General features: G+C 35.1%; 1 protein-coding gene across 1 annotated transcript; it reads right to left on the bottom strand.

Annotated features, from left to right (window-relative positions):
* Nucleotides 1-1,777: 1,777 nt before the first annotated feature.
* Nucleotides 1,778-12,417, bottom strand: LOC106753909 (importin-5). The gene is made up of 20 exons (XM_014635791.2): nt 10,975-12,417; nt 10,259-10,462; nt 9,432-9,536; nt 8,680-8,745; nt 8,432-8,596; nt 8,200-8,274; nt 7,939-8,090; nt 6,508-6,643; nt 6,362-6,431; nt 6,144-6,271; nt 5,997-6,053; nt 4,931-5,116; nt 4,757-4,849; nt 4,117-4,202; nt 3,910-3,976; nt 3,741-3,807; nt 3,517-3,653; nt 2,727-2,818; nt 2,524-2,590; nt 1,778-2,425 (listed from the first exon to the last, which is right to left on the bottom strand). The coding sequence occupies exons 1-20, from the start codon at nt 12,208-12,210 to the stop codon at nt 2,261-2,263; spliced, it is 3,354 nt and encodes a 1,117-aa protein (XP_014491277.1). The 5' UTR covers nt 12,211-12,417; the 3' UTR covers nt 1,778-2,260.
* Nucleotides 12,418-13,925: the final 1,508 nt, after the last annotated feature.

The raw sequence follows: 13,925 nt of genomic DNA, 5'->3' as shown, positions 1-13,925 counted from the left end.
AAGACATGGTGCAATATATTCAAATAATATAAATATTCGGTTACAAGTTAAACTAGTCAATTTAATCATTTTTTTTATTTGATCAAACAAATAATGAGTTCAAACACTAGAACAAAAAAGAATTGAGATATTTCAAAAGTTGAAAGGCATTTACTCTTATTCTTACCACGTCAATAGTCTTACATCACTTAAAAATCGAGATCTAAGATAATTTAAATACTCTTTCCTCCTTCCATCCTTTGAGGTGCCTTTTTAGGATGAAAAATTGACAAAGCATAGACTCCAAAACAAAAAATACCTCAGATGAGGGATGATTAAACCTAACGATGTCATTCAGTAAACATTAACACCTATCCTGGGATCGATAACAAGGTTTTAAGACGGATCATCGATTCCTTAAGCCCTTCACTGGAGATGAATATTCATTGCCCTTATATCTCAACTGGGGGGCTTATGTTCCTATCACGCTCTAGTCTCACATTGATTAAAAGTCAAGGTATAAGACAGTTTCAATACTCCTTCCATCCTTAGAGGTGTATTTTAAGGACAAAATCATGATAGAGTACAAGCTCCAAAGTGGACAATACTTCAAGAATGATTGACCTTAACGATGTCACACGACAAACTTAGAATCGAAACATTGACATCCATCGTGAGACCAATAACAGGATTATAACACTAAAATCATCAATTTCCTTAAGTCCTTATTAAAGATGAACACTCATTCTCCTTAAACCGTGACTAGAGAACTTATATCCTACCACAATTAATAATCTCACATCACTTAGAACTTGAAAATTCTTTTGAGACACCATTCAAGAACAAAATTATAATAGAATTTTACACCTCAATAGACTTATAATCGAAACAAGGAAAGAAGAAAAAAATTAACAAACAAGGTATTGCATTATACCTGGCAAACTAGATTACAAAGTAGTCTTTCTTTTATGTTACCATTCTCTCGGAGAATTTTAAACAAAAAAGAGGATTGAGTAGAGTTGTACGTATCAGTTAAAAAGACCTTAAAAAATGATATAATAGTACAATTCTTCTACAACTAAAATATTTTTTGCTCCTAAAAATTCTTCAATTTGTACTTCATAAGTATTATTTATTAAAAATATAATATATAGATATCATTTATTAAAATCATAAAAAATGAATATTTATATAAAAATTAGAAGAATAGAAGGTTGCTTGTCCCAATTTCGGGCATGCATATGCAATTTTCTCAATTAAAATGAATATAATAAAAATATAATAAATTAAATAAGAAATATTTTATCAATAAATTATGATATAGCGATTACAATACAACTCATTTATGATTAACAATATCATTCTAGATTCAATTCTTAATTGAAAGAAAATGTGTTATAATTGTTTACCAGCACTCAACTCTTGGTGTAATAAGATGAATTCATTTATAAAATTGGATAAAAGTTCTTCGTTATCAAAAGCAAAATTTTGATATTCCTCTTGGAACAATCAAATAAACTATAGAAGAAAAAACACAAACCGTGAACTACACCAGTTTTTCAGTAAAAGATAAAGATGGCGTTCTTTTCATAAACAAAATTTACCCTTCCTTCTTTCACTTTGCTACATATGAATGAAGTCTTCATACTTTTTTTCTTTTTATTTTATACAACCAAACGAATGAAGATTACTTTGAAAGAACTCCTTTTCTCATAATCAAAACAACCTAAAAGTTAACTCTGTTCTTTTCTTCTACCCTACATGCATATCAGAACGTATAGTGGGGGGAAGCGCAAAAGGAAAGACGCATGCAGATATACAAATAAATTAAACTATGACAAACTGTTTCCAACCTCCCAAAGAAACGACCCATCAAAACTGTTACAACTCAAAATAAACAAAAGAATGCTATGCGATTTTTCTGAGTCATGCATGACTCGGTCACGCCCCACCCCATCATCCAGACAGGATGCAGTCACTGTTCATTTCAGAACTCCTTCTGACTGTAACACAGTATACACATTCCACACCAAAACTGTTTCCCATCCAACCAACTCAACACTGCTCTGCCTCTGCGACAAAGCCATACCTCACAACTCTTGGCTTTCTAAACCAAGGTCAGCAATCATGAAACACGAATCAGACGCAGCTGCTTATCTAAGAAAAATACTCCAATTATGCTGATAAAGGAATGAATTTGACCTGACAATGCAGCTTCTGAAAAGGCAACAATGACATCACATGACAATAGAGGTGGCATCTGATGAAGGTGAGAAAATAACTAGGATGAGAGGATGGACTGAAGTGCAAGTTGCTGCTGAGGCTGCAAGGATGACCAGGTTGAAGCAAGGGTTGAAGGTGGTAAAGTCTGTTGTAGCTGCCTCAATAGATTAATCATTCGACTTACAGTTTGTTCAGTTGCCAGATCAGTTCCCGCACATAAAACCTGCACCACAGTTGATGCACAAAGCACAATACGTTTTAGAATGGAAAAGTGGGGCCAGAATCTAACAGCACCAACTAAAAGAACTGGCACTAAAATACCTCAGCAAAAACTGCGACAATTTTGGGAAGATATTGATTGTTGGGACCTATAAGTTCTCTATCTGATCTGAAATTCAAAAGTGTTGGTTCAATATATATATATATATAACAAATACCAAAGACAACCACCAAAAAAAGAATAAGAGGCAGCATATATCGGTAAATAGAAATCAATCAAAACATGTCCTGGATTAGAATTCCACCTTTCAACCATTGAACAAAGTTGGTCGTGCACAACCTTAGCCTCGATTAAATCACCTTTTATAGGCAAGCAACTCAGCCAGGCAGGAACAACCTGATACAAAGCAATAAACGGTTAGGATAGAAACAAAACCTACAAGCAGAGGGCTTTAGTCTAATCTATCATTTTCCTCAAGGATTCAAAATGAGTGTCAGGACCTAATACATCTTATCCTAAACCAGGGTTTTCGGCCTAAAATGTTCGGAGAACCCACCAAGTAAATGATAAAGAACAAATTATGATTAGAAAATTCTTCCACAATTGTGTCGAAGTCCTCTTCAGAAAAGTATCAATTACTGATAGAGGCAGAGTTTTCCTGATGTGAATGACTCGGACAAAGTCATTCAAGAATTTTGAACCGTATGTAAAATAAAATACCTTCATCCTCTGGCTCAGGGACTGACTCAATTAAACACAGTAAACATATTATTATGTTTGTCTGTGTCTATCCAGAAACCCCAGTTTTTCCAGCATTACTAGAAAAAACGTGCCAAAGAAATCCAGAAAGTAAATTCAGCAAAAGCTGAAAGACTCGCCTTATCAGGACATGATCTGGATAAAGCCAACGACTTGACCATTACTCCAAAGATAAAAAAAATCACCATTATCATATAGCACAAATACTACACCAAGCAATATGACTTCGTACCAACTTACAATTTTTAAAATGACATCAGGATCACAAGCTAGATCAAGTAAACAGAAGCGTTTTAAAAGACAGCAGAGACATGGAGCACCAAAATGTAATATACCTGGGTTGCATTTATGCTATCACGGTGAAACTGGCATATTTTTCCAAGAGCTGAAACAGCATTGTCATATGCCATTACGTTATCAGGAAGTTGTGCATTTGGATGCCTTATCACAGTATCTAACCTTGAGAGTGCCTCTGCAGTAGAGCAGATAAAAAATTAAATAAAAAAGACATATAGTTGGCCACGGAAAAACAGTTAAATGGTGGTATTGGGCAACTAACCTCCAACAAGGGGTTTGAAAACAGATCCACCAAACTCAGCACAAACACCAACACCATAAACAGCAGCCTGCAAAAAACATTTAATTATTGAGACTATTATTATCTCAAATTATATTCTAAAAATGGAAAGCAACATTAATATGCAGTAAACCAAGAAGGGGAAGTTAACCTGTCGAACATCTGGATATTCATCATTGCAAGCTTCTAGTAAGAATGGAAGGAAAGAATCATAATATCTGTACGACAAAAAGAAGCATGTAAAAATATAGAACAAAATCATTCAGGGTAAAGGGGACAAAATATTTTTTGCAAGGAAATGTAGAAAATCCACACAAAAACGAAAGACAGGGAACTCCCACAAGGAGGAAGCACTTACTTGAGAGCAGTTTCACGACAGTGCTCAGCAACATCATCAAATATACAGATGGCAATTCTCCTTTCCTCTGAGGTTTTATCTTTGCCCTGATTATAAATGGCAGAGGGACGGAATGAGATCAGAAAACAGAGCGGAAAACATTTCTAACCTCGTAATTTGTACAAATTTAAAAAATGTCCACATTCACAAATATAGGCAAGTAGTTCAGTAGTAAATTAGTAATTGACATAATCCAAGTTATTTTCGTGTGCTCTGGGAAGGGGGATCAGAACATTAGCATGTTCCCTTAATAAAACCAAATTTCATACAAAAGCATTTAAGGAGGTTGCATTGTCATGATAGAGGCTAGTTCACGTGATATTATCCACTTTTTTCACTAACTACATGGCCTTTTCCCCAATAAAAAAAGGGCATACATAACAATCAGGAAAAATGAATATCAACTTAGGAAACAAAGATAATAGCTAGACAAGATTATTTTTTTCATTCAAATTAATTGCCTGACGGAAAAAGATTTCACAAAAAACAAAAGGAAATGCAATGAGAGGAAAGATAGACAACTTCAAAGCAAGAACGTCAAAAACTTAAGACTAATTCTAGCATCAAAGATGTATTATTAGATAGACAGAAAGAAACTTACAAACATAGGTGTTATGTACGAGGACAGCTCATCAAAGAACGGCAAGAAGGATGTCCTGAATGTTTTTATCAAAGTTCCCAAGCAATCACCAACCTAGAACACAATGATTAAAATAATTGTTAGGACAGCACATAGAAAAGAATTAAACTAAAGGACTCAGATTACTGAACATACTTGATCAAAAAGATCCTCTTCTTGCTCATTTTCTTCCTTGAGTAGTTCTCTTTCTTCAGCATCAAAGTCCTCTTCTTTGGCCCTCTCTGCTCTTTCATGTTTTCTTGTAGAACTGGCTGTAAGGACTTGTTTAATCTCATCAACAATACTCCGTACTTGCTTTTCATCTAGATGTGGTCCAGAGACCTGAGAGAAACAAATCCTATCCAACTTCAGTTTTAAAAAACAGCTAAGAGACAATAAATAAAATCACCTGAGATTTTAGAACAGCAGAAAATAGCCTCAAATCCATGTTCAACCATGACATATAAAACAAATATGAACACAGATGCAGAATTATATGACAACATACAATGACAAACAAGTACGGAGTAATAAACAATGACAAACAAGTAATAAACAATTGGATAATACTAAAAGACAAAACAAGTATACTTCAAACTGTCATTCTACAGTTGAAAAATTCATCTGTGGCACACTTGTTTCTTTCCTGCAATGGTGTTCATCCCCTCTATCTTCCCACTTCTTCTACTCCTTCATTTGTTGGATTCACATGGTGGTTCTACTTACCCCCTCCCTATCTGGATCACCAGGTATAGGGAAGCCTTGCTGTCCTATTTTTGCGTTCAAAAGTAGTTCATATTTTCTTAGGATGTGTGACTTATGCTCATAAATTATATTTCTAATTTGCAAAGGAATAAACTGTAATTTTACGAAGTTTGTAGGCACTGTGTACAATGAGTAAGAATAGCAGAAAAAGTAGTCATGCCACTAATGCTATTCTCTTTCTATTGTAGAAAGTCAGAAAAAAAGTTCCCAAATTATTCAATTATCTAGTGTGATATACAAATTCTAGTCTATGTAACATTCTTTCAAGGCATATTGTTACTTAAGAACCAGAACACACATCATGGACAAAATTGTCTCTCCCATAAACTATTTTGGGCATCACCTTCATTCAAATAATTGACAGACTGTACATAAGATTGTATGCATCAAAACTGTTACATTTCAGATATAAAGATAACTTACAAATCTTCCACCATGATAGAGGGATGTTACAAACCTGTATGCATTCATTCAATGCATCCAACATGCTTGCACAAATTTCTACTTCTGGCTCCTGCAAGACAAAATATATATTTATATAAGCACACAAAAACGGCAGTATGGATACCAAATTATCAGAATAATAGATAGGCAGGATTTTAACCTTGTGTAAAGCCTCCACCAAACTTGGTATTATATAATCAGACAACTGCTTTATGTAAGTCTCATCCCGACCTTGTGATTGTCCCTTCTCTACAGCTGATTTCGCTGAGGATAACAGTTCTGGCATGGCTACATTAAAAAAACAGGCAAGTGACATTTAAAAAAATCATTAAGGGTGCTGAAGGATATAAATAAAAAATATCAAATTTAAGAAAATACCTGAAACTGCTGCCTTCCTAACTTCTTCATGGAAGTAAAATTTAAGAAGTGGAACCAATGTGAAAGCAACCTAGATGATTTCACAAAGTTAGCCAATAAAATATCTAGGACTGGAAAATGCCAATAAAATATAAAACAAAATCAACCTGGTCAATCCAAGGAAAAAATCCTTCCTTCAACTCGTCAGCATAGCAACATAGCATGTTACAAGCAGTAGCCTTCTCCTCCAAGACACTAGTCTTAATGCCTATCCTTTTATCCCCAAGTGTAATTGTTTCGATGCTACAAAAACAACAGCCACATACAAAAGTATTATCCATCAGCATAATCTATGTCTCCTTTCTCTGTGCTTATTCCCTTCTTCCATAACATTCGAGAATGAAAGGTCATATATCGCAAGAAAACTGTTACTTAAAATTTAAGCCCAAGATAAGACATCCTCTCACGTTAACCAAACTAGGCCTGAAGACAACTGTTTGGACCGCTATAAAGTCTTTATCAAAAAATACATGTCCAAACATAAAGGTCTAATACATAGAAGTTTAGGAAATTATTTGTTCGTACAAATAGAAATTAATAAAAGAAAATATCATATGTAGCTCACATTATCATAAATAGATAAAAATGTCTTCACAATAAAGACTGATGTAAAAGCTCAAATACAGGGAAGGGCATCCCGAGGAAATGAAAATGAAGAACAAATTGCATATCACATCATACTAAAACCCTAGTTGCCATTCCCAGATAGCAGAGTGGAGCAGCCAACCCTAAAAGTGAGATAAAATAGCAGAATGACCACCATTCTAATATTTTTATGAAATTTATATACACACATTATTCTAGATTTTTACATGTATACTGATTGTCTTATCTAACAATATATGTATATATATTTATATTATTTTTTATCTGTTACATATATTGTGTATATTTCCTATTATTACTATATTTTTTATTATTTAGCTTATTATATTATGTGGTAAGTTTGACTTAGCTTTTATTGGTGCAATTAATTAGTTTATTATATTCATTACTACTTATTTGTATTATAATATATAAATATTATATTATTATATAATTATATAATATTTTATTCTATTGAATTTACTATATTGTGTGATATGTAATTATTTAAAAGATTAAATATATTTTTTATATACTATTAATACTATTATATTTATTATTATTTGGTTTAGTATATTATACTATATATCCACATATTATAAGTTAAAAGGCAACTGACCGAAAATATGATATTGGACCCAAATTGAGGACCAAAGCCCAACAGAGGACAAATGAGAATACTAAATCAAGAAACCCGAAGGACCCACAACCCATAAGTTGACAAAAAATGGAAGGTTGACAGCAGAAAAATGGAGGTCATGAACTGCAGTTTTTAGTAGGCCTTCAAATAAATAATGCAACAAAACACCCCAGAAGCCCAAACGTGGCCACCCAACTGCAACTCCAAAACACATCACAAGCCTCACCACCATCCCACACTGCTCTAGACAAGTATTGCTAACACAGACTAAAACAAGGTATCAACAATTTATGAAAAAGAACTGAAAAGGCACCTGTCATCATCTTCGTCAAATTCAGTATCAGAATCTGCAGATGTAATGGTCACATCAGGCTTAAGCTGTGCAGACTGGATTAGAGGAGGCATCACAAAACCCATATATGGGAGAAAATCTTGTCCAAGGCATTTGCAAAGCCGTGCCCATGCCTGGATGCATGGAAGCCAAGTAAAAATTTGAGATTTATAAGAATTTTAACTAGAAGGAAAAAATGAATTATAGATAAGTTGATGGAAACAACTGGTAAAAAGACTGTACTTGTAACATGTAACTAGCAGTTGGATCATCAGCATCCAGTTGAGACTGCTGCAGTGACATCAAGACATCCATGACCTGGTAAAGGAAAAATGAAAACAAATTATTACCACAGAGAAAGTAAACAACTATTAAAGGAAAGAATATAAAATTACTACTTCCACAAATAACATGAGTTTAAAAAGACATAAATGAGGACCAAGTCAAAAATTCAGACTAAAAGTTAAAATTTAACCTGTTTGGCATCGTCCCTGAACTTCTCCTTCCCAACAGCCATTCCTACCAAACTAATGCACTCCATAGCTTTGGCTCGAAGCATCCGATTAGATTTATCATTTGCATTAACTAGAATAGCTTTTAAGTATGGCATCACAGCATCATAATACTTCTGAAATTGCTCCTGTCGTCACAACATTCTTATATATTAAATATAGAAGTTAAAAGCATTGTTACTGCAATGGAGAATATTAGCTACATAAGTACCTGTGAAGAATCTGCAACCGATGCTAAGGCTGTCAAAGCCCCTTCTTGAACCATTTGCTTGCCATTCTAGAACCAAGGCAAGAGAAAGAAAAGATTATCATATGTCTGTACACCAATCATCCCAAAGGCATAAAAAAAAACACTTGCACACAATGGGGGGTCAAACAAAATATCCGTAAGATGCATACAATTAAGAAACAAATAATAAACAAACCTATGTGCAATATTGGTTTAGCTCAATTCTAGGAAAAGATAAAAGCAACAAATCACTCCAGGAAAATAACTATACTAAACATGCAACATGACATATACATCATCAAGCATATGTGAGACTTAGACACTCCTTAATATCCAAGGTCCAAATACAGCACCGCCCCTAAAAGCTGATGTTCCCATTGCTCACACTTTATGACACTTCACTCGACTTTATAGTGTTTTCCAAGACAACGACCTAACTATGATACCAATTGATAAGCCCTCAAGTAGATGGGGTACCCGTTGCTAAAAGCCCAGGGGAAAACTGAACACTGTCACTTTATGCTAACAAACACTTGGATACTCCACCAAGCATCTCATACTACTCAATATAAGACTTACATCCCATATCCAAGTTCACACCTAATACTACAAAAAAAGAAACCAAGGAGAATCCATTGTGTGATATTTGTTTCCAACCACAAAGTCCAAACAAGGAAAACATCATACATGACCGAAAATTTTCTCGCCAGCTAGATATCCAAATAAGTCAATACCTGCAAGAGTACCAAAAGTTTGCTCACAATCCCATCTAAGTAAGGTGTTAGAATATCAGGGGTACAATTCTCAGTGAAATTTAGCACAGCAGAAGCAGCATGAGCCTGCAACAAACAAATAAAAAAGTGATGAGTAAGAGTACTGAATTTCTGAATCTGAATTAAACAAATTAACAAATCTCAGGAATCTTAAAATTTTAAGCAGACAAGTAAAAAACAGTGGCACTAAACAGCAGATCCATTAACTCTGAAGAGACTTTTGGGGTAGAAGAACTCTGATATTTCAAAGTAGTTACTCACATAAGCCATATTCAACTGATGATAAATAATAATGACAGAACACTGAAGATGTTAAAACTGCATATTCACCCTGTCCATTTAACTTTCTTAAATGTAAATGTTTGTTAAGATTGTGAAAAGCCTCTGCCAAAGCCTTGAGATAACTGAGCAGACTAATGGCAGTAACTACTAGGTTTGCATTTATATGTGATCACCAGAACCTATAAAAAATAAAATACTTCAGGTAACACAAGATGACAGCTACATGAGATTGCTTTGGTCATGAAAAACCAAACTCAACCATTACGTTGGACAGAAATGCCATATTATTTCCTGAAATACATACATGTTCAAGAACAAAAGAAAGAACACAAAATAGCATACAGTAAAGCTAATTTAGTGCCCATCTTGTAGCTTAATATGAATGAGAAAATGCAATGGAACAAAACAAAATTTGTACATCTTTAGAAAAAAAAAGGAGAGCATGACTAGATTTATTACATTGGCAGTCAATGTACCTAATCCAAACAAAAAGCAAAATAACAAACCTGTACTCTTGGATTTTGAAAATCATCCATCGCACCAGCCAAAGCCGGAAGAACTAAGTGGTGAAATTTAACCTGCAAATCTGGCCCCAAATCCGTGGACAACTGCCCAATTGCATTTATAGCTGCCCATCGCACTCGAGGATGGGGATCATGAAATGAATTTAAAATCATTGATAACACCTGTTCCAGATTCTTTATCATTACCTGCACCATCAAATATCACAATCTTAGAGACACAGAAAAGTACACGGGAAATAATTTTCTTCCAGCTCATCATGAACATTATACACTCAACCCATAAAAACAAAGACATAGTTACTGCATTTTGGATTCCCATCAAAAAGAAGTATCACATTTATAACAAAGTAAAACGTAATGAATAGCATACCTACACGAATCATCAAATACCGGTAACCGTACACAAAGGTTTAACACAAAGCACAAGATAGAAACATGAGAACAAACACAGATGCAGCTAACCTAATAAATAGTAAAAAGATCAATTATGAATGGCCAGCAGATCAAGGACATACTTTCTATCATCACCTACACCGCCTCACAATTTAAGAGAGAAACGCCCAAAAACATAAAGCGTCTTTATTTACTGCTACCTATGAAATTCATCCACACAGGTCCAAACATAAAAACAAGAAAAGGCCAAAATCACAATCACAATACCCAGTTAACAGCAAAAATACCAAAGCAAGTGATGATACCTTGGAACAACCCTCAGCAATCTGCGCAAGCGCAATGAGTGCAGCATGGTGCTTTTGCCACTCAGGAGCAGACAAGTAAGTGGGCAACAACTCAGAAGCAACAGGCACTATGGTGTTCCCGCCCAGCGCAATCGAAAGCCTATCCAAACATTCCTGCCCAAACGCATAGTTACTGGTCTCACCAGCATCCTCTTCCTCGTCCACTGCAGCGTGCCATGCAGGATCATCCTCAATATCCAGGACCAAATTCAGCGAAACGCCAAAAAGCTTCCTCACAAACTGCGGCAACTTCCTCATCATCCCAGGGGCACGTTCCCTGGCCTCGGCGAGAGTTACAACAAACTCAATCGCCAAGTGCCGCGTCCCTTCCTCCAAGGCCTCGGCTTCCGCAACTTGCAGCATGGAGCCCACGACGTCGACAATCTGGCGCCGGAGGAACCGCGGCTCGGTACCAGCGAGCTCGATGAGGAGTTCGAGCGCCTCCTGCGCGACGGCCTCCTGGCCGGAATTCAGTGCCTCGGTGAGCGTCTGCATCATGAGAGGAAGGAGGTCCTGGAAGCGGTCGCGGTCAGAGGAACTAGTGAGGCACTGGATGAAGTTGATGGAGGCGGCGAGGGCAGCGATGCGGACGTCGGAGGGGGTGGAAGAGTGGAGACAGCGGAGGAAGACAGAGTGAAGAGTGGACAATTGAGGAAGTAGGGTTTGACCGATGTAGTGCGCTAATTGGGCGAATATAAGGAGGGAGACTTCCTGGAGCCTGGGTTCGGGAGAGGTGACCCACTGGAAGAGGAGGGGGAGGAGATTGGGCCAGGCGGAGGGGTCGTCGGGGAGAATTGCGGCGGCGAGTTCGGAGATGGTGTCGCAGAGCTTCTTAGAGATGGATTTGATGGGCTCTTGTTGGAGCGAGGAGAGGAGGACGGAATGGAGGGAGGAGCGGGCGGCCGGGGAGAGGAGAGGCCAGAGGAAAGAGTCGTGGTGGCGCGTGAGGTGGCGGCGGAGGAGGATAGCGGACATGGTTCGGGTCTCCGGTTTGGGGGCGGTGTGGAGGAGGTGGGCCAGGCCAAGGAGGAGGGATTCCGGGCGGGACTGCTTGCAGAGGTTGAAGAGAGACTCGGCCTGAGAACGCTGGTCGTTGGAGGAGGACATCAAGTGTGAAATTAGGGATTCGAGATGAGTGGAATCCGGGCCGAGAATTAGCGCCACTTGGGCTTCGTTCTGCCTGGGATCGTTGGCCATCGCTGTCTGTGTTTTACCGATGAAGAATTGAAGGACAGAGGAATTGAGAAAGTGTGGTGTGGTGTGGTGCGTAGAGAAGAAGACTGAAAAAAGCGAGGGAAGACGAAAAACAAAGGTGGAACGGCAAGGGTTTGTGTTTCAGGGAGGGATTTTAAATGCCGCTTCTCTCAGGTTTCTTGCCCTACGGTTTTTTACAGTTCCTATGTGCTTGCTTTATCTCTCTAACCCTTCTCTTGTTAACCTTTTTTTTTTTCGCTTCTATATTTCCCCACTGCAGTCAGTAACAACGGTCAACCCCTATTTTATATTTTCAACCTTCATTATATCATATTCATTACTTCAATTAGCAAATAATATAAGATTACAAAAATAATAACAAACAATAAAAAAAAAATTGGTAAAATAATTATTTTAATTTTAAAAAATTTGAAGGAAAAGTTAGAAAATTGCTATATTAGGCGATCTTAATTCAGTACAAAATATTTATTTTAATATTAGAATATGTGAAAAAACAAATCTAAATAATTAAGGTTTGTGATACTATTCTATTATTAAAACATACTTTTAAGAACCAAGTTAATAGTAGATTGTAAAGTATTTATTATTAAGTTTTACTATTAAAAATAAATTGATTTTTTTTGTATATTTAGGAACTAAATTAAGTTTTTATTCATAACAAAATTTAATGGCAAAATAATAATTATTACGTCGTATATTTAGTGATAAAATTGGTCATCTACCCATTGATATTATAAGTAAAACACAATAGTCGATATTCATAACAATATAAAAAATCCTATAAGAATCAATGGATTCAACTATGTTGAATTTTCAAATTCATCCTATATAGATGTAAATATGTTTCAACATTTTCTTTTTCTTTTTCTCTTATTAGTATTCGTTAAATTCAGTTTTTATGATAATAAAAACTAACAAAATTATTATTATTGTTATTATAAAATTAAATATAAATAATTTTTATGATTCTATTATAAATAGTTTTTATTTATTTTGTAAGTTATTTTATAATTAAAAAATTATAATTAAATTTAAAATAAGGGTCAAATAAATAAAAACGGTTAAATTTAGAAATAAAAAATACTTAAAAGGTAAAATTAATAAAATAATTATCATAATTTAAAAAAAAAAACTTCTATTTAAAGTATAAAATTGAAATATAAATGTGGATATTAAAAAAAAGAATTTTCTTTTTATATAGGTATAAATACCATATAAGTCTCATTGAATAATGTGAAAATGATAGAACCTATGTTATATCACTTAATAAGTTTTTGTATTTTCCTTTTCGTTTTTCTAATTTTGTTGATTTTATATTTTCTTTCACATTAATTAATGTATATATTTTAGAATTTAGAGACAGGTCAAAAAAAATGAGAATGGTATGGAAAGTGAAATCTAAATCCACCAAGAGATAACCCTCTCATTTTACAATATTCTCCAACTCAAGCTCTACCAGAATAAGGTTAAGAAGTTTTAAAAAAATCATTTTCATCACAAAATATTTCCATCACAAACCATTAAAAAATTAAGAAGTTCAATGAGAAATCTTTTCCATGTCTAATTAAGAAAATATTGTTAAATATCCATGCTCATAAACACTTCATTAATCAAAATATAGGATTATTTATAAATATTATAACAAATTTGCTAAAATATAACATCACATTTTGATAATATATAACTACTAAAAGAAG

The sequence above is a fragment of the Vigna radiata genome, unplaced genomic scaffold, assembly GCF_000741045.1.
Source record: "Vigna radiata var. radiata cultivar VC1973A unplaced genomic scaffold, Vradiata_ver6 scaffold_7, whole genome shotgun sequence".
In the NCBI taxonomy this organism is placed as follows: domain Eukaryota; kingdom Viridiplantae; phylum Streptophyta; class Magnoliopsida; order Fabales; family Fabaceae; genus Vigna; species Vigna radiata.
This window is presented reverse-complemented; position numbering and strand designations above follow the sequence as displayed.